The following is a 21,079-nucleotide window of genomic DNA, read 5'->3' on the forward strand; positions in this document are numbered from 1 at the left end:
CAGAGGAAATCTCTTCAAAACAACATGAGCACACGCTAGCATTTCCCCTTTGAGAGCACTCCAACATGCAGGCAAGGATTTTCAACTCATGTACGTGTGCTTGTGTGTGTATAGGCAGACCTAAAATAGTGCACAGAAATGTATTTCCTCGAAAAAGAAGACATCTGAGGGCTCTCAGAAGAAACACTGAACATGCAGCAGAAAACAGGATTCCCAGTGGGTGTGTGAGAGTGGCTGTATGATCCAGTAGATCTCTGCCCTTCCCAGTATTAAAGCTTGTAAATTCCGAATCAGGACTGCACTATTCCTGCTGAAGCTGTGCTTTACTGACACTCTGCAATTCCTCTTCAACCCTTATTCAGGCAGCATTTTTTTTGAAGCCAGAAGGTCGCTTTTTTTTTTTTTTTTTTCCTTTCTTTTTTTTTTCTGAGCTCAATACTTCATGATTTCGCCTATAATTCTGTGACTCAAGCTGGGTTACAGGCAATTCCCATACATGCAATACGAGGAGAAAAATACTGATTTAATTTTTGATCTTTTGTTTTGACTTCACTTTGGTGGAAACAAATATGATTTATATCATCAAACAGATAAAAACAATAGAACATGTGTTTTCCACTTGGTAAACAAAATTAATCCCAGACTGTTCATTAAGAACAGACTCCCATAAGGCCTCCAAGATGGTAAGATGCAGGCAGCTTTCTGTGTGCTGGGCACCCCAGGCTATGACTCCATGAGGAGAGGAGCATGAGCCACCATGCAAGATACAGAGGCCACAAGTCTGAACAGAAGGGAAAAGAAAAGAAAAATAAAAAAAAAAAAAAAAACAAAAAAAAAAAAAGGAAGTTAGTTTTAATCTCACAGTAAATAAATGCAGAGAAAAAAAAAAAAGAAAAAAGAAAAAAGGTCCTTTCTTTAGTGACAAGCTCATCATTTATCTCTTACCCTGCACAGGGGCTTCCTGCTCTTTCCAGCATACTGTGTGCCATCACTTTCATATATAACATACCAATGGATGTTAAACAGAATCCCAGAGGGATTTGGGTTGGAGAGGACCTTAAAGATCATCTGGTTCCAAAGCCCCTTCCGTGGGCAGGGACACCATCCCAGGGTTCAAGCCTTGTCCAGCCTGGCCTTGGACACTTCCAGGGATCCAGGGACAGCCACAGCTACTCTGGGAAACCTGTGCCAGGGTCTCACCATGCCCACAGTCAAGAATTTCTTTCTAATATCTAATACCCTGCCCTCTGTCAATGTGAAGCCATTACCCCTTGTCCTGTCCCTCCATCTCTTGTCCAAAGTCCCTCTCCAGCTCTCTTGTAGACACCCTTTAGGAATAATTTCCACCTTAATTACTCTGCTGTGATTACTCATCAAGCAAATACAGGGCCCTTTCTTCACTACTTTTACTATTTAAATAATAAGATATTAGTACATGGTCAGGGAAGGGAATAGATTTCACTGTAGCAATCTTAAACATTGTTGTCACTGTGTATTTGTAGTGGTTTTATGTTTGCTTATCTTTGTTTGCCAAATTTAGTGTAGTGATTTGAGTGTCTTTTTTTGCTGTGAGATAGGACTAGGAGAAAAGCAAAACTTTCTCAAATTTAAAAGATACAAAGACAGATTTATTACCACACACTAAAAGCAGAAAATAAGAATCAAATTGAAACTTTCAAAACACTTTTCCTCCTCCCCACAAATGCTCACTTTCCTACAAACAACATAAAGATATAAAACTTGTGATTTTCAGTCAGTTTCACTATTTAAAAAAATCCTTCATCAGTTTTTAGGAGAGTAGTCCCTCTTAGAACTTCTATGGAATTTCCTCAATGACAACATAGAACTGTTCTCTCATGGGTCTCAACTCACAAAAACAGCCACTCAAAACCAGCAGGGAAACCTGCTTCTGTGAAGTCCCTCCCATTAGCAGCTTTCCTAATACTGCATATGGGTTATGTATAAAGGAAAAGGGCTGTTTCCCAAGATCCTCTAATATTTAACCCTGTGTGTTCACAAACACGTATAATTCCTCTATTGGCTACAGTGGCTATTAATTTCAAAACCAGACACTAATTAGTTGAACTATAACTTCCTGGAGGAAAAAAAATCACTTCCTCAGTGTCAAACTACCACAGTATTACAGGACTGTGCTCTCTGGAGCTGAAGATCCTGCCCTCCCTGACACCATCACTGGGGAGGAATTGCTTGTGGAAGCAAGAGCAGATGTGCACTCAGATCACAGATGACCTGGGACAAACAGATCACAGTGTCACTGCACAAAGATCCCAGGGAAGTCTGTCTGTGGGAGCAGAACCCCTCCAAGGGGCTTGTGTGACTGTTTTGAGTCTGCAGCAGATTCACACTTGGAGTACACTCGGCCCAAATTTTCTGCTGTTAATGAAACACCATTTCTCCTCCCCTCTGCTGCTCCCTGCAGCGCTGCTGTTTAACCCCAGACAGAGATGTTTAACTCCATGAGGAGCTTTGGAGCCTGGCATACAAAATGGTGTCAAAGAAAACCAGCAGCACTTCAGGTGATTTCACATCTTTCACTTTCAAGTGTTATTTGTGCTATACAAGCGGAATACAGCACCTAATAATTCCTGCCTCCTCATTTCTGCACTGGCTGTCTGACCACTTAACCTGTATTATCTCACTGTGCGCCGAGCCGGTGAACAGTGCTTATCTCCACACCTGCAGGCTGGGAAGAGAGGGCTTTCCAGAGCCCTGCTTCAGAGCTGAAACTCTCTCCTCCTGATAGAGATCCCACTTCAGTCACTTTTCCCACTGAAGCTTTCAACAGCTCCTGCACATTCAGACTGCTGCCATTGATGCAAACATTGTTTATTTGGTAGCAAGATATCCAGGGACTGGAGAGACAGCAAAGTGGGGCATAATGTGCACTTAACTGCAAGAGTTAATTTTGTCATTATCGATAATCACCGTGCCATTGCCATGGTTTTTATTGGGGTTACCTGTTAGTGATTGTATTAATATTTAAGTGATGTAAAGTGCACTGGTTTTTATTACCGACAGTAAAATCCTCTTGCTGCCCTGAACAGAATTTGTTTTGTTAGAGTCTGAGTATGGACCTAAGCTAGAAGCAGGGTATGATAAAATGCTAAAAGTCAGTGCTTTTCCCTGTTCCAAGTTGTAACAAATGAAATACAATTATCAAATATAATTGGCGTGCCAAGATGGTTTTTTTCAGCACGCAACAATCCTAGTTTCCTACCCAAGTGCTTTCAATTTAATCTGAAAAGTTACTGACCTCATTTTTCTTTTGCAGCTCTACAGATACATCTAGACACATCTTAGCAGTCTAATCAGGTAGCAGAGCTTTTAGAAGCGCTGGCAGCATATTGCTATCCTGTGGCAGGTCATAATATCCTGCGGCTGATCAGCGGCATCATGCAGCGCTCTGCTTTCTTCTTTTTTTTTCCCATGCCATAATCAAAAGATCAGCAGAATTGTAAATCTCTCCATTCCCAAGTCGTTCAGGGCTTTCCTCCCTTCCTCCACCTTCAGGTTTCTTTCCACCTGCCCTTCAAAGCTGCTGCAATGACTGAGGAGGGGGTGCAGCCCCCAGACCCTCTCTTGGCAAACTGAGGAGCACCCAGGACTGAGCTCTCAGGCACTTCTCAAAGTGCTCACTTTAAGGCCAGTGTAGAAAGGGGCAGCCCAGGAACCTCTTTTCCCTTGGTGTCCACACATTTGGGCATCTCCCTCTCCATCTTCTCCAGCCTGTGACCAATAGCAATATCTCTGAAAAGAATGTTCATTCACCTAACGAAGCCAGGCCAGGGTCAGGCAGTACACTGAGAGTTTGATAAGGTCAGGCTGGCAAAAAGGTGATAACAAGGGTATTGGCTTGTGAAGAAACTTGTTCAGGAGGGTGGAAATGGGAGACAAGGGGGGGACCTTCTCACTCTGCACAACTCCCTGATAGGAGGCTGCAGCCAGGTGAAGGTCAGGCTCTCCTCCCAGGGAACAAGGGACAGGAGAAGAGGAAATGGCCTCAAGATGCACCAGGGAAGATTTAGACTAGATATTGGGAAAAAATTCTTCCTAGAAAGAGTTGCCCAGCCCTGGCACAGCTGCCCAGGGCACTAGAGGGGTTTAAAAGCTGTGTGGATGTGGCACTTGGGGACATAGGTCAGTGGTGGCCTTGGCTGTGCTGGGGGAATGGTTGCACTTGATGATCCTGGGAGGTTTTTTTCAACCTAAACAATTCCATGATTCCATGGTGGGGAGGATCCAAGGAAAACCTGTGAGTTGATTGTGTAGCAAAGAGAATAAAACATATCCTGCAAATTTTGAAGGAGGAAGCAAGATGAGAAGTAGGTTCACCATGACTGAACAAGTTGGTTTAGATTTTGATGTTAGAGGTCACCTGAGCAGCCGCCAGACCTGAGGGGAGATAAAAGCTGACATCCCTTTGGAATAAGGGGGAAGAGTCCAGGTCTTTCCCAATGCAGCTACTGCTCCAGTTTTGGACTGGCCCTGAAGAGGTGATTTTCTTTTGAACTTCCCCACAGACAGATTCATCCCTGTTGGCGTAGCCAGCATCTGAAAGCAGGGCTGAGGAATACTTTCTTACGCGGACAAAATCAAGATCACCAATCTGACTGTACTGTGTTAATCTTGTTCACATGAACAGCAAAAAATCCTATCATCTAACTTGACTTTTTAAACATGATTCAGGGAGTTGCACTGACAGGCATTTTACTTTAGTCAGTACATTAATTGTACTGACTCCTTTGCATTTATTCTTCCAGGATTAAGGGACTGACGAAATTGTTTCTTGTCCATGTCTGGCAACAATACTTTTTATTTTAAAACAGTACACCCACTTTCCACTTCCTTCCCTGTGATCCCTCAACACAGAACTATGAAAACGTAGAGCTTTGAAAAAAGCCATTATTGCAGAGCCTTATCATCAACATTTGAAGAAGAAAACCTGATAACGCGTGTTTGCTGATCCCCAGGCTCCAGCAAGTTCGTTTAGAGTATTCTGCTCTTCAGGGAATAGTTTTTCAGCGTTAATCACACTCTGTACACAGAAGATGCAGTCTGGGAGATGGGAGAGGCAGCTCCTGGGGGTGTGCTGGGATTCACAGCCTACCTTCCCGTTTGGCAGCAGCCTGCGGATGGTCACACGATCCAGGTGCCACCCCGAGTTCAGCCCTCCACCGTGGTGTCCTATGCGGATCTTCTCAATGATGTCACCCACGTCCTCCAGCTACAGACACAGACAAAAAAACACCCCACAAACAACACCAAAAACAAGCAACAGAAATTAAAAAAAACCCCAAAAAAACCCAAAGAAACAAATGCCACCAAATGACATCAATACCAAACAAGCCAAAAGTTTTTGAAAAGAGAAATATTATGGCATGAGCAACTGGTGACTTTTGAGACTCTGCTTCTTTAACTTATTTAATATTTTTCCAGGCTGTTTGAAGTCCCAAGGGAGAAAATATTAGTGCTGATGTCAATTGTAGAATCAAAAATAAAATCCTAGAATGGTTTTGGTTCAAAGAGACCATAAAGATCATCCAGTTCCACCCTGTGATGAGCAGGGGGACCTTCCACTATCCCAGGGGGCTCCAAGCCCTGGCCTTGAACACTTTCAGGAATGGAGCAACCACAGCTTCTCTGAAAAACCTGTGCCAGGCCCCATCACCCTCACAGGGAAGAATTCCTTCCCAATATCTCATTTAAACCTGCTCTCTGGCAGTTTAATAACACTGCCCCTTGTTCTGTCACTATCTGCCGATATAAAAGATCCCTCACTCTCTTTTTTTATAAGTTCACTTTAGGCCCTGGCAGGGGCTGGGAGCTCTCCCTGGAGCTTCTCTTGTGCAGCTGAAGAGCCCCAGGTGTCCCAGGCTGGCTCCAGAGCAGAGGGGCTCCAGCCCTGGCAGCATCTCCGTGGCCTCCTCTGGAGTTATGCCCTAATTTGCATTTTGGCTAAAAGTTTTCCCTGGGCTTCTGCTCCAAGTTTGAGAGAACCTTGCTCTGCATGAATTACCCACCATATGAAGCAGGTCTCGTTGCACAGCAGCAATCCTGCATCTCAGGCTTCTCTGCATGAGTGGGAATAAAGGCAATTGTTTGGAAATTTTCCCTGTACTTGGCACTGGTGAGGCAGGACCTAGAGTGCTCTGTCCAGTTCTGGATCCCTCAATTCAAGAAGAACAAGGAGTCCTGGAGCATGTCCAGGGCAAGGAATGGAGCTGGGAAAGGGGCTGAGCTTGGAGAAAAGGAGGCTCAGGGGGGACCTTGTGGCTCTGCACAAGTCCCTGACAGGAGGGGACAGCCGGAGGGGTCGGGCTGTGCTCCCAGGGAACAGGGACAGGAGGAGGACTCCTCCTAAGCTGTGGGGAGGTTTGGTTTGGACATTAGGAAGAAATTCTTCACAGGAAGGATGATTAGACACTGGAATAGGCTGCCCAGGGAGGTGGTATAGCCACTGTCCCTGAAGGTATTCAAGGAATGACTGGATGTGGCCCTCAGTGCCCTGGTCTGGTGACAAGGTGGGGATCAGGGATAGGCTGGATTCAACGATCTCAGAGGCTTTTTCCAACACAGTTGATTCTGTAATTCTATGAAATTGCAATGCAGCTGCATCATAAATTGCTCTTTTTACATCTCTTTCTTCTTTAAACACTTGTGCGTGCTCTCTTAATCCTGCAAGAAAAACTTTGAGGTGAAAGTACCATATAAACAGCTATTTTATATTCTCTCTCCTCTTCTGCCACAGAATCCCAATGCCATTCTGAGAAAGCCAACAGGATGACTATCTTATGAAGTTTCTACTAGGCTTTTAGGCCTCACCCTGTTAATTGAATAATTTGTTACCAGTGTACTACTTTTAATTCACTTCCCTTTAAAAGACTTGAATAGGAGAAACTGAAATTTCTCCAAAGTATTAGCTTTTGGTTATTCGAGTGCAAACTTTTGTATAGCTCACCTTCAAACACCCAAGGCTGGCTTCAAACCTTTGCATGTAGAGCACAGAGCTGTCCTTCTGTCCTTGGGGCTTTAGTCTCATTTTCTTGGAAAATGTGACAAAATGGAGCATATCAATTTGTATCACGGGAGACTTCTCCCTTTTCTCCCCAGAAACAGAAGTGCCCCATACAGAGGGAAAGACAGTAATAGTTTTAGAAGGCTCCATAAGTCAGTCAGAGTGCATGACCCAAGGAATCCACACTCTGAGAACAAACTGGGTTTGCCTCCATCAGCCCTGCTCTGACTTCAGACAGAATAATATTCACTGCAAAATAATTAAATGATCCAAACTCATTTCTAAAACTCACACACATGCACACAAGTATACATTAGGGGAAAATTATTTTTCCTCTTTTGTCCTGTCCAAATACTCATCTTTCAGTGAGACTTTTAATCAATACATAGCAATAAAATGATGCTTGAGCAGTCAAGGTTCATGTTAAAGAAGAAGTGGGCTTTACCCTGCTGTAGGCATCTCCTGCAAATCATCACTTGGAAGCACAGCCAAGAGCAGCCTCTAATCTTTTGTGTCTCTTTTGCAAAACACAAAATGATAGAGGTGGGTAAAACTACAAAGCAAACAGACAATTCCCAGTTTGTGTTTTCTGAAATTCCCCAAAATTGTTTTTAAGGTCTGTTGAACTCCAAATTATGGCTCTACACAAGCAGGTAAAAGAAAAATATATTTTGCTTTGTTCCCATCTCCTGCAGAAAGAGGAGCTGGTGAAGTGAGAATGAAGTTTGGGGACAGGTTAATATGATGTTATAAATTGGTAGAACACACTGCATTTTCTCTCACTTAATCTAAGAAAAGTACTGATGTTTCAGATTCCACCAAAATTGAAATAAATCTTATGTAATAAAGACCTAACCAGAACACTCAGTTTAAGATTTATACCTGGGGATTAATGCAACCTCTGCTATGAAAAATTGTGTGGAAACTCCACCGAAATAAGTCTTATTCTTTGTTTTAAAGGAATCACACTGGGGATTTATTTTATGATTCATGACATATAACAACAATGTGGACTGCAAGTATTTTAACTTGTAAAAAGAATTGGTTTAAAATTTCCCTTCAATTACAAAAACAAACCAGACTCAAAAGAGAGAGAAGTTGTAAGATCCTCTGTGAAGTCTGTGTTGGTGTTGCAGCCAGGAAAAGAAGGTAAGGACATGAAGCAGCATCAGCAGGATAAGCCAGAGCAGGTCTGCCTTTATTTTTTTTTGCCTCTTACAAATTCTTAGCAATAGGAATATAAATAGGAATTTCTGTAAATAGGAATTTCTTAATACTGTGGATGTAAATGAGCTCGCTCTTTGATGTGCACTGGTTTACTATTTACCTACAGTTGTGCAAACACTTCAGGAAATACTTGGTAAGATCTTTCAAAAAGTTAGCCCGGGTATTCAAAAATCACATTGTCTACAGGAAAGAAATGGTTTCTCTGCCTGAGGATACAGAAGAAAAAGCATTATGCTTCTAAATATTGCAAGCTGCAAGAGAATCACAGAATCACAAGACACCCTGACCTGGAAGAGACCCACAGGCATCATGGTCCAGCCCTGGCCCTGCACAGACACCCCAACAATCCCACCCTGTGCATCCCTGAGGGTATTGTCCAAACCTTCCTGGAGCTCTGGAAGCCTTGGGAATTTGCCCATTCCCTGGGGAGCCTGGGCAGTCCCAGCACCCTCTGGGGAAAGAGCCTTTCCCTGAGATCCAACCTAAACTTCCCATTCATGCTGTTTTCCCAAGTCCTGTCTGCTCATGGAGTGCAGAGGTCAGTGTCTGCCCCTCACCAGGATGCTGAAGACCACAATGAGCCCTACCCTCAGTCTCCTCCAGCTGAACACACCAAGTGCCCTCAGCTGCTCCCCCCACAGCTTCCCCTCAATGCCCTTCACCATCCTTGTGGCTTTCTTTGGATGCTCTTTGATAGTTTAATGCCTTTTTTTATGTTGTGGCACCCAAAAGTGCCCTCAGCACTCGAGGTGGGGCTGCCCCAGCCCAGAGCAGTGACTGAGGTGGGTGAGACCAGTGAGGAGCAGAGCAGTGGTGACACATCCTGGTCAGGATTTCCACTCTCGCTGTCATTTTGGAAACGACCTCTGGCCCCTGCCAAGCCTGGAAACACATCCTTGATGCCGCTGGAGGTGAGGAGGAGGGAGGGGCAGGGGCTGACATGACCTTCCTCTTTCTGTACAGGGCCAGCTATGTTTTGTGACCTCCCACATCTTTCCAAGACTCATCTCAGGCGTGGAAGAACTTTGGTGACAAGGTGATTAAATAAATATAATGGTTTTACAGTACAAGAGCACAGAGGACTGAGGGAGATTATTCCTGACCATTGCATGCTCCCCAGTTCTCCCCATGCTCCCATCTTACCTCCACAATGAACTGATTCACCGAATTCCTTTCAAAATACATCCTTTGCTCTCTCTTGTTGAGGCACAGGGATTTTTGCTGAGTGCAATTCCCATCACTTCCATAAAGAACAATGAAGACATCTGCATCTGTGCCAGCTCCAAAAATATCACTGGTGTACACTGTGATCTCGTAAGGAACAACTGGTTTAGGAAATGACAGAAAACAGAAACAAGCCAAAAGGAGTTAGGAGCCAGCATAGTAATGCTCCTAAGAAAAAAACTAATGAAACAAAAAATGAGTTATAAATCTTAACAGTGAGAGAGGGGAGGGTAGCAATCACACACTTGTGGTCAGTTAAATGATCAAGTTGGTCAGTCCTATGAGAATCCAAAGGAATTCCTTTGTAAGGCAAGTTGACCTTGATGTGTGATCGTGTAATGAGTTTTTAGGTTAATCACATGACATTCAGTATACCTGCCATCCAAAGTTACTGAAACAATATTTACTTCAACAGCTCAAGGGTCAACAGCTTAAAGGCAAAACATGAATTCACTAATTTTTGAGCATTTAGGAAGATGGATGAAGTTAAGACAACTGGAAGCAGTGAAAAATATTCAAGAGAATCTTATTGATAAAACAGTCCAAATATTTCCATTACTAAACACATGACAAAAATCCATCACAAGGAAGTTAATAATTTCTCTGTTTTATTTTCCACTTGGTACCACCTTCTCTGAAACACTGAGGCAAACAGATTAAGTTACAACCCAGACCCCTGATGAATGCAGAACAGTGGTGTTCAAGACCGTAAATACTCCCCTATTCTTTTTCTGTGGTTTCTCCAGAATGTCCCATGACCCCAAAATCTGATGCCTTCTTTTGTTCTATTCTATCTTCACAGCTTCTCAGTCCTGAGTCCTGCTGGAGTATGACTCAGACTCGCTCAGGAATAAGGCTGACCCAGGAATTTGGGAACAGGGGCTCTGTTCCTGTCTCTGCTATGGATTTGCTGAATATATCCTCAGTTTTCAAGGTGAGATGGTGTTTAGCTCACAGAACAAGAAACATAGGTTCAGATGCTCATCAGACCAGTGTGTACATCTCCAGATGTAATCAATAAAGTCAGTGCAGTCTGAAGAAACACTTAATCAAGGAATCAAGGCATTTTCCTTGGGATTAGCTGAATCACTCCCCAAATCCAACCTCTGAGTGACCAAATAACCACTCCACTGTCACGGTGTGCCATCAAGCAAACCATAACCTATCCCAAACTCCTTTAAACCCTTTCTAAAATCAAAACACCAGGTAAGGCTTGGGCATCACTGAACAGCTGCAGGGACCTCTCCTGGCTCAGGAAGACACCATCCCTCAGTCCCACTGCTCACAAGCACAAAGCCTTCAGCACAAGGATTCTGCCACTGCCACGATCTGCTTCTGGCCATCCCTCTCCTATACACCCCTAAAATATTTCCATCCTTTCCCATCCCTCATTACAATCTTCTTAGCTGCTTGTCATTCTCACCCTCCTACTCTGCCACGACTTCAGTAGTTTTTTGATCTTTACATTACAGCAGCTTGCACTGTGTTTCAGACTCAGCGTCTCCATCAGGGTAGGGAAAAGGCCCCCAGCACCACCTCTGCTACTGTTGGAGTAACTCTGATTATGCATATGAGAGACTAATCATTCATTAAAAGCTCAGGCTCTAAATACAGCTCTCAGGAGGCCAGAGATGAAGAAGTATTCTTTCTACAAAGTCAGCCTGGAGGTACTCAATATTCTTCCTTCCCAAGCCAGTGTAATCTGCTGTGCTGCAAGTAAACTGGAATAGTTTCTCCAGAATGTAAAGGGGGAGGGTGGGAAAACATCCTGGATACCAAAAATCACACACTATGCTTTATGAATTAAAAATTATCCTCTCTGCTGAAGGCCGTAGCACTTGCTCTTGTTGCTTGAATATTAACATCAGCTTAGAACTGAATCAGCAAAGCAGCACCCTAACAAGGTCACCAGCAGCACAACTTTCAGCTGTCAGATGCCCATTTCATTTACATGGCATTTTTAAAGCTGTATCCCCACAGGGATGATTTTAATTGGGCTGTGGATGACATGTTTTCATCGTGAAACAATTCTGGCATGAGTCATTGTAAAACAAATCAAGCCAGTTTAGTTACCTCTGGCAAACTGAAACCCACAGGTTAATTGTTAGGAAACCAGAATGTAGTAAACAGCTCAGTGGGGATGGTTCAAGTGCTGAAAAAGCCTGAGCTGACAGTGGGCCTGGTGGAAACTGTTTGCCAGAGAGGCCTGACTGCTTCCAAAAGCGGGATGTGAAGTCCTGACAAAAAAACCAGGAAAACACAGCTCTGTGTGCTCAGAGGCACAGCATACCAGGAGCTCCTACATCATTAAAATATTCAGAGGTATTAATAAGTCATATAGCCAACATCTGCATCAAAATATATATTGATTGGGATAACGTGGAAGAAACAGAAGAGAAGCATGTATTTGGTCTGTGGGTTATATTCACTCCTATAAAAGGTATCACTGCATCTATTAATCAATTTATTTTTTCAGACACAAAAGGCATGGAATACCGCATCCAGCTCTGGGATCTCAAATTAAAAGAGGACAAGGAGCTGCTGGAGCCAGCCCAGAGGAGACCATGGAGATGCTCCAAGGGCTTGAGCTCTGGAGCCAGCCTGGGACACCTGGGGCTCTTCAGCTGCACAAGAGAAGCTCCAGGGAGAGCTCCCAGCCCCTGCCAGGGCCTCAAGGGGCTCCAGGAGAGCTGCAGAGGGGCTGGGGACAAGGCCTGCAGGGACAGGACACAGGGAATGGCTTCCCAGGGCCAGAGGGCAGCGCCAGCTGGGATCTGGGGAAGGAATTGGTGGCTGTGAGGGTGGGAAGGCCCTGGCACAGGGTGCCCAGAGCAGCTGTGGCTGCCCCTGGATCCCTGGCAGTGTCCCAGGCCAGGCTGGACAGGGCTGGGAGCAGCCTGGGACAGTGGAAGGTGTCCCTGCCCATGGCAGGAGGTGAGATTGGATGAGCTTTTAGGTCCCTTTCAATTATGGGAATCTACTTTTTCTTCCATTGGACTGACAAAAGTGCAGAAGGGAGCAAAGAGAATCCTTTCTTCTGCTCCAGAGAGTTCAGATAAAGAAGGTTAGGTGGGAGAAATAAAAATACCTCGGTCAAAGAATGGGTGAAGCACAAAGACATGACAGTGGCAGATCCTCAGACAAGAAATAATTTCAGCTGACAGATTACAGAGTATGGGGATCTCGACATGGGAGGCATCTTCAACATGAACCACTGTCTTCATCATAAAAAACCAGCTGATGGCCTTCCATGTGGTTGTTCCCACTACTTTGAAGAAGGAAACCAGGGCAGAGAAACGGAGTTTAGGCAGCTCAAATTTTGATATCTAAATAAAGAACTGCAGGCAGTAAGGCTTTTGATACCTGCAGTGCATACGCTGGGGATGAGAGGGGAGACAGTCTCCATGTGAAATTTTTTAGCTCTTCTTATGAATGACTAAGGAAGAACCTGTCAGGAAATCAGCTCCCAGGTGTCAGACCTCATCCCTCATCATCGTGGCATCCAAACCAGTGTAAGGAAAAGGCAGTTCTGACAGTACACTAATGGTGAGCAAAATCTATCAACCACTTAAAAAGAAGCAGATCAGAGGAGGACAAGTAAAATATAATCCCAGGGCTGTACTCTGCACACTGTCAAAGATACCTGAAAGGAGAGCATGAGAAGGGAGAGGGCTACAATATAAGCAAAGTATTTAATATATTTCAAGAAGACCATGTTCTCTGATCCTCAGTTTGCAGAACCAAACAGGAAAAAGAATTTTCCAGAACTAAAGAGTTTGAGTTGCCATAGCAGATGTGAGCTTGTACTCAGAAGGAGCTGAGCTGGGGAAATGTTTATCCAAAACATTAATTTGGAGGGGAGTGAGGAGTAAAGAAAAATTAGAGAACACTAAAAAAGGCAGACTGCTACAACACTTCTGAAAAAGTACTACACTAAAAAATTCTGGAAGAGGGTCCTTCAGCAGGAGATGGGTGTACAATGCCAAAGGCACTGGAAGAACTAAGACTTGGAAGCAAGGCCAATGTGTCTACTTTGGCAACAGAAATGGCAATATTAGAATGGAGCAAGATCAAAGGGAAACTGGAGACGAGGAAGACAGCTTGGAATGAGCAGAGGACTTGGAGGGGATGGGGGAATAGGAAGAAAAAGACAATCAGCCACATCCACATGACTTCTAATGATTCTCTGATTTGGCAAATGCAGTAAATGTTAATCTAGAGCACCCAGATGAACCTTCTTGTAGTAATTGGAACAGTTGGCATGTGATCTACTTATAAATTTTCCAAAGCCAGTTCAAGGGTGAAGCAAACCTATAAATCTGCATTTTTTTTTGAGATTGAGAGATTGTGAGATTTTTATCTTCTGCAATGAAAGGTGTATCCTGGGGAAATGGCAGTCTGCTCACATGGGGTGTACTCCACTGTCTGCAGCACTGCAGGGAAGATAATTCTCTCAACAGCTCCGTCATCCTCCGATTTATCCAGCCAGCGGCCACAAGGGAACTTGAGGCACTGTCCCAGGGAGGGAGCATCAATCTCCACCCATTCCAGAAACCAGCCAGTGGAATTACCTGTGGTGGAGAGATGACAATGAATAACCCACGAAGCCTTTGCAGACAACAGCAAATGAATCACTGCATGCGTGACCTCCGAGAAATGAATCTTTCTGTCTTTTGCCAACGGGAATGTAGAATATGTGGCATAAAGATCATTGGATGCAATTGCTCAGGATTGAGGCCTCACATTTCTGTAAGTGTCAGGAGAAAGATGTGCACGTGGAAATGCTAATTACTGCATCACTTCGATCAGTTGGCCTCTGTAATAATACAGAGCAGTTACCAACAAACCTGTCCCTTAATGATTCAAAAGGGAAGAGATCCATGCATAGCTCCACTGCCTCCCTTGGCAGCATCAATTTGTAGCAGATACACAGAATTCTGTCTTAAAAGCAGCCAAGACTCTATGATCAAAACATCACCAAAAACTTAATAAAGAAGTGAGACAAGTCTATGGGTCCCATGCAATAAGAACAAATGTGGGGTTTGGTGGTATCTCTGAAATCTCTCTGAAGATGTGGCTGTAGAACTATAAAAACTCTTGCAGAGGGAGAGGATGCAAAGCTACCTGCAAGTTGGCACCACTGGGCTCCTAATGTCACTTGGGAATGGAATCAGCAGCAAAGACAGTACCAGTAGCAGCCAAAGTGACAGCAAGGATCTGTCACCAAAAGGTAAATTACATTTGGGGTCTTGGAGGCAGGTAATTTTATCCAGCAATGTGCCCAGTGCACTAGAAACACTGCATTACAAAGCAGATTATCTTACCTTTATTGTCATGGCCTATCTTGATTTTTTTCAGGTCTCCAATGTCCACAGACTCCACTGTAAACTCATCTACCTTCCCACGCTCAAATTTGTTCTTGTTAATCTTTGAGGCCTTTAGGCTGACTATCCCTGTTGTGGCGATGCAAAAGGACATTGTTCAGCATGTGAAACAAATCCTCTGGGAATGTCAACAGTGGAGCGAGGGAAGTGGCTAAAAATGCAAAAACTGGCTTTTCATCTCAAGATCTGAGCTTTGTCCCCCCCTCTGATCCCAAGTCTGTATCAACACCCAAAATATACAGAATTCCTCCCTTGAATGATCCTCTGGCAGTGCAACAGGGACGATGCTGTCGTGCTGTGCTTGCAGTTAAGAAATTGGTGCTACCCATCAGTTCCCTGTCATTCTCACAGGCATCCCAGCAACTGCACACACAGCTCAGCTGCTTCCAAGAGGATTTGCTCATCAGCTGATTAAATACTTCTGGGCCACTCAAAGAGGCAGAGGAGGGTTGGGTTTCAGGAGCCTGCTGATTCATTGCTGAGGAAAGCAAATCATCCAGTGCATTCACTACTTCATAATGTAGTCCCAGTCAACTGTGCTGTTTCTATAATTGAAATTAAAACCTTTAGATCAGCAGCTGGTGCAAATCAGCATCGCAAAGTTTGGCAGTGATTTAGAGCAGCTGGTGCCGTGCTCCAAGCTACCACAATGTGTGCACCGACTGCAGGAACATGAAGTTGCACTGAAAGGACTGAGAAATGGGTACTGAGGAAATGAAAATAATAGGTTTGATACCTGTCTTTTCAGGTATCAAACAGGGAGTTGCTATCCTTTTCCACCATTTGAAGCCATACCTGTATCATCTTTACTTCCATAGAGTATGATGAAAACGTTGGCATCTGTCCCAGCATTCTTCTTGTCCCCCGTTTTCACTTTCACTGTGTATGTCGTTGATTTAGCTGCCAGATAAAATACCTTAATTTAGGAGTGTGAAGTCTGACAAGGAGTTAACTCTACTTTTCCTTGCATAAATGTGTGCTTGGTTTGAGTTTTGTTTTGACTGATCACAGCCATGCTGTAATCTCTAATTCCTGTCCTGTGCTCTGGTAGCCCTTGAGGTGAGCTGGGTTATCTGGTTCCAGAATCTTCTACTGCTCCTGTCATCCAGCACATTGCCTCCATATCTACAGATAAGAAATGTGCTCAAGCCTTCTGCAAAGCTGGCTTTTTTTGGATACTTAAAATATTTCGTTTTAGAAATCCACATACAGCCCCCACCTTATTTCATTGGCATCAGATAATGCATATAGCACATACCAGAAAGTGTTTACACTGATATATACAGTTCATATTCACAAACACACCTCTCAGAACAGCATCAGTAGGGATGTTTCTACTGCACCATCATGTAGAAAACGCAGTAAACTCATAAGGAATCTAATGGAAAAGTCTAATATGGTCTTCACTCTGCTGCTATAATTTCAAGATTTCCAAAATGGAATATTCCCTTATTCCCTGCCTAGCTAAACATCTTTCCAAGATGTTGGTCAACCAGCATGTCCTTCTGAACCAAAGGGATAAACCCTTTGTGGAGTTTTTTTGACTACACAGCTTGCAGAAACTGTTCATGTATTCAAAAGAATCTGAGGGGAAAATAGGAGAGAGTTTAAAACCTTTCACTGGTTATAAAACCAGAGAAAATGTCGGGCACTCACCACCTTGCAGGATCAGACCCAGGAGTGTGTCACTGCTCTGTGGTTACCATGCAAATTTGTTTACAAGTGAGGCAAAGTTATTTTGGAGGACAACAGACACAAGCAGCAAAATGGAAAGGGAGATAAATTTAGGTCCCTTCTCTTTCTCTGGGTGTGTTTCCTCTCTGCTCATTTTCATGTTGGAACATTTAACCATTACAGTCCATGATGTGAAATGAATGAGATTTATTCCTTAGGTATTAGCACCCAATATGAATTTCAGTTCAAAAATGATGACAGAACATATTACCCATCTTCCTAGGTTTGTCACTTTGGGCTGAATCCTGCAAGATGATTAAATAAACTAAAAACGAGGAGGATCCACTCCTCAGAGTCTGACACATGCTTGACCCTTCATTCACACCTGAAAATTTCATTTTGGGGCAAAAGATTACTCACAGCCCAGTAACTGCTACTGCTAGCTGCTAATGCTCTGAACAGCACTAACAACCTGGTTCCTTTCCAACCCCACAGTGGAAGAAATACAAGGCCAACATATATATTCCACCTTTCTGTTCCAGGCCCAAAGTTGCAGGAGACTGGCCGTCATTTTCTGTATCTTTCTTTACAAATGCTTCATCCACTGGGACCAGCTCCCTGGCAATTTGACCATCATCTTCCTCCACTGCCAACCACCTCTGGCACGGAAAATAATACCTACAAAATGATAGCAGCACCCGGTGCTTACACAGTGCTTCACAGGCTTTAACAACATAAACAAGCACAGATCAGAGGCTACTTGAAGGGAAAAAAAAAATAAAACAACAAGATTACTCAAAGCTGAGCAGTACATCTGTTTTCATCCCTGAGATCTGGTGTTGCAGGAACTAAATCCATTAATAGGTTAGGCAGCACATAGTACTGAGTGCTGTTTCTGGGCTGCCAGCCCCACATGGTTGATTCATTTTAGTTTAACACCCAGAAAGAGTTCAGTAACTTGAAGGAACCTCCAGTGTCCTAGACATTTTGTACTTATGAAGACTGGACCCGTCTTGTCCTTAGGAGTGGTCTTACCCATCAGAGCTTTGTGCAATTTTAAAGCATGTGATTTCCAGGAAGTTCCAGCTCAAAGGCAAGCTTATATTTCAGGTTTTGAACAGCCAATTCTTTGCTCATCCAGCTGTCTCTGGAAGCCATGAGAATTTGCTTAGATCAGAATTTTCTTTTGGCCTAGACCCTTCTATTAAGTAAAAAGGCAAACAAAATGTGAACTTAGAGACTTCCAAAGTGGGGCCTGGAAGGGAAATTCTTGAGTGCAGCCTCTGCTCCAGGAGGGAGAGATGAGCCCAGAACAGAAAAAAGCTCAGGCTCCCTTCCAAACACTGCTGGTTCCCAAATTACAGAGGTGCTGGGACAGCAAAACCCCCCGTCACAGGCACCCCAGAATGGCCTCATGCTCTGTTTCACAGCCCAGTGACCACAAGGCTCCCAAAGGATGCCCATTCCCCGAGGGGCTGAGGAGCTGCAGCAATGCTCTTCTGCATCTCCTCTGCCTCCCCATGGCTCTGCAGACCCCTGAGAAGGCAGCCCCTTTCCTGACCACATGAAAAAGGGGTAACAGGCTCCTCACGTGATGCTCTCTTTGAGGTCCACTATCTCTACCCTCTCCAGGAACCAGCTGGGGCTAGCACCAGTGTTGTCGTGGCGGATTCTCAGCTTCTTCAGCTCGCCCAGGTCAATGGCTTTGATGGTGAACACGTCTACCTGCACAGGAGGCAAGAGGCAGATGGCTGTGTTTCCAAGAAAGAAGGAAAGGAAGGCAGTAAATGGCCAGGGGTAATCTTTTTCGCCATTAAGGAATAGCTCTTTGTAAGTTCTCTTTGTACTCCTTGTGTGGGTGTACAAAAATAACTGCAGAGCTCTGAGGTCTCCCATTAACACTCATGTTTGGCTCCTACAAGGCAGTAATAGCCTTGGAGCTGCTCACCCCTTCACTCCTCTCTTTACCTCATCCCAGTTCCAGCTTCCTGTGAGTTTTACTCCTCTCTGCTAAATATCATTCCTTTCAGGCTTAGTATTTTCCCACAGACTGAATCTGGAACAAAAAACATGTTGACTCCATAGAAATTCTCCTGCACACCTCTGTGTAGAATCTGGGAGTATCCAGAGTTAGGAGGAATCCACAAGGACTACTGAGTCCAGCCCCTGGCTCTGCACAGGACAGCCCCAAAATACAGCCCATATGCTTTATTTCAGATATTTCAAGATCTCTTCCTTTTGTCATTTACTACAACCCAGAGGATCATTTATTAACTGTGTTAGTGTGACAGGATGGTCCTTGTTATCATAACAGTTTAAACATCTTAATGTGATTAATCTGTTAGTAGACTTTGGGTTTGTACTCCCAAGGGTAAGGAGCATTACATTTGCAGCTTGGAGCTCTTCCCACTGAATGAAGAACCATGTGCAGGTTGCAGTTGCAGCAGTGCCAAGCTCATAAATCACAGCTAACAGCTTATTTAACAACCTTAGGGGCCTTTTTTTTTTTTTTTTTTTTTTTTTTTTTTGTGGTTGCAAGTTTTCCACAGCTGCTTTTTGTTTCTATAATGTTTTGCTCTTCAGAATTATTCCTTGAAAAACTCCTGGCTATAACAGTAGCTTGTTAATTGTTCATAAACTTTTTATTACAAATACTCAACATACAAGAGGTGATCTTCAATTGGATTTGATTACAATGTAATTACAACACACTGTGTAATATTGCTTTTATTCCCTAGCTGGTTGGGTAGAACATTTACAAGAGTATTTGCATCTAAATATCTACATACTTGAACTGACCCAAAAATACTCTCCAATATTAATTTGAAGTTCATAAATTTTAAGTAACCCTGAAAGGAAGCACTATTACCAGAATGCTCACAGGAAGCAGATGCAAAAAGTGACTGCAACAAGGAATTTTGGTGTTCAGCATATAATTCAAATGAACCTCCCCTGGAAAATGTTTTGAGGCATTTTGCTTTATATAATACATTCCAGAGATAAAAGAAAGTTTGAGAGAAGTGAGAAGAAGCTGTATTGAGTGGCCAGCATGTCAACTGAGAGAGCCCTGCCAGCCTCCTTCTCGCTTGAGTGAGTGGAGCTCATGCATTACCTGTCCTTTCTCAAACTTGTTGAGGTTATTTGACCTTTTCAGCTGGCGCTCACCCGTGTCTCCTCTTTCCACACCGTAGATGCTCAGGAAGACATTAGCATCTGTCCCAGCCCCCCACACAATCCCGGTGAGGACGTGGACTTCATACGTATTTTCTGCAAGTAAAGTGGCAAGGGCAGGTCAGAAGGACCCCAGAAATGGCCATATTTCATTAATTCTGTGGCTCACTGCAGAAGTGTGTAACCCTTGAGACGCCATCACGGAAAGAGTTTGCCTGGAGTTTGCCTGGAAGCAGCTGTCTTCCTCCAGCCCCTCTCCTTGGCCATAACAACTTGCTAAACTCTGAGCCACAGTGGTAACCTCTGGGACTCCTGATCCAAGTGCCCCAGACTGTTGTAATAATGCTGCTGAGACTCTATTTTCTTTACTCAGGAAAAGCTAATTTTTTATTTACATAACTGATTTTATACAGTTTTTACAGACTTTGTGTGCAACACCGACTGCCTAGTAGTTTTCTTGCTACTTCATTTATTTGTCAGAAGGTGATTTGTGTGTACGTGCTAAGATTTGGTTGTTCATATTTATTTTTTTTAATGGGTTCTCATAGAATAGATTTTATTATTTATACAGATGTACTTATTTTTCAACCTAAGAATAAGTTGTTGTGTGAAAGGACCTTTCATACCAAGATTGCTTTCATATGGGAACTTGCAAATTACTTAGTTGCACTTAGAAGAAATGACAGGCTAGCTATTAATTTAACAGAGCAGGCCTGATTTCTAAGGCTTTTCTTTTGTAATTCTTCTACCTGTCTATGACATCAGATGACCTTTGATGAATCCTATAGAAATCCTTTAGGATATTCCAATTTCAGGCTGTTTCCTCTGTGTTCTGCCTTAGTTTACCTGCCACCCTCTTCCTTCCTAGCTTGACCCACCCTAGATACAGAGCATGCCTGGGGCAACAGGGCGGTTGTGGGGGATAAATGGTCCTGACAAGCAGCACAGTGTGGTTATTACCCTTCATGCAGAGGCTGGATACACACACACACACATCCCCTCTGGTATTTACCCTCCAGGTCAGATTCTCCATCAGGCACCAGCTCCACCACCAGCTCCTTATCCCCTTCATCCTTAGCCAGCCAGCGATGTGCCACAAACGTATAGACATCCATTTCTCCTTCCTCCTTGGTCTCCTCCCCTTTGTCCTCATCAGAATTCTTTTTCTTCTCATTTTTGTCAGACTCCTTTGCTCTGGCGGCCAGGCGCTTCAGCGTGACGCTTTCCAGGAACCAGCCATCCCCAATGCCCGTCCCGTCGTGGCCTATCCGAATCTTGTAAATCTTGCCAACATCTGCAGCCTCCCTCTGCCACCAAGGGAGAGTCAGCACCCAGGGGGGATAGAAGACAATCTTAATTTCAA

General features: G+C 43.8%; 1 protein-coding gene across 1 annotated transcript in view; it reads right to left on the reverse strand.

Annotated features, from left to right (window-relative positions):
- LOXHD1 (lipoxygenase homology PLAT domains 1) overlaps nucleotides 1-21,079 on the reverse strand; it is a 153,472-nt gene that overhangs the window by 55,487 nt on the left and 76,906 nt on the right. The window contains exons 19-26 of the mRNA XM_066339598.1: nucleotides 20,729-21,023; nucleotides 19,658-19,812; nucleotides 18,137-18,270; nucleotides 17,075-17,223; nucleotides 15,667-15,771; nucleotides 14,812-14,940; nucleotides 9,407-9,588; nucleotides 5,129-5,245 (exon numbers count right to left, since the gene is read on the reverse strand). Coding sequence (XP_066195695.1) covers nucleotides 5,129-5,245; nucleotides 9,407-9,588; nucleotides 14,812-14,940; nucleotides 15,667-15,771; nucleotides 17,075-17,223; nucleotides 18,137-18,270; nucleotides 19,658-19,812; nucleotides 20,729-21,023 — 1,266 coding nt within the window. The remainder of the gene's footprint in view (nucleotides 1-5,128; nucleotides 5,246-9,406; nucleotides 9,589-14,811; nucleotides 14,941-15,666; nucleotides 15,772-17,074; nucleotides 17,224-18,136; nucleotides 18,271-19,657; nucleotides 19,813-20,728; nucleotides 21,024-21,079) is intronic.

Source organism: Sylvia atricapilla, chromosome Z (genome assembly GCF_009819655.1).
Source record: "Sylvia atricapilla isolate bSylAtr1 chromosome Z, bSylAtr1.pri, whole genome shotgun sequence".
Classification (NCBI taxonomy): domain Eukaryota; kingdom Metazoa; phylum Chordata; class Aves; order Passeriformes; family Sylviidae; genus Sylvia; species Sylvia atricapilla.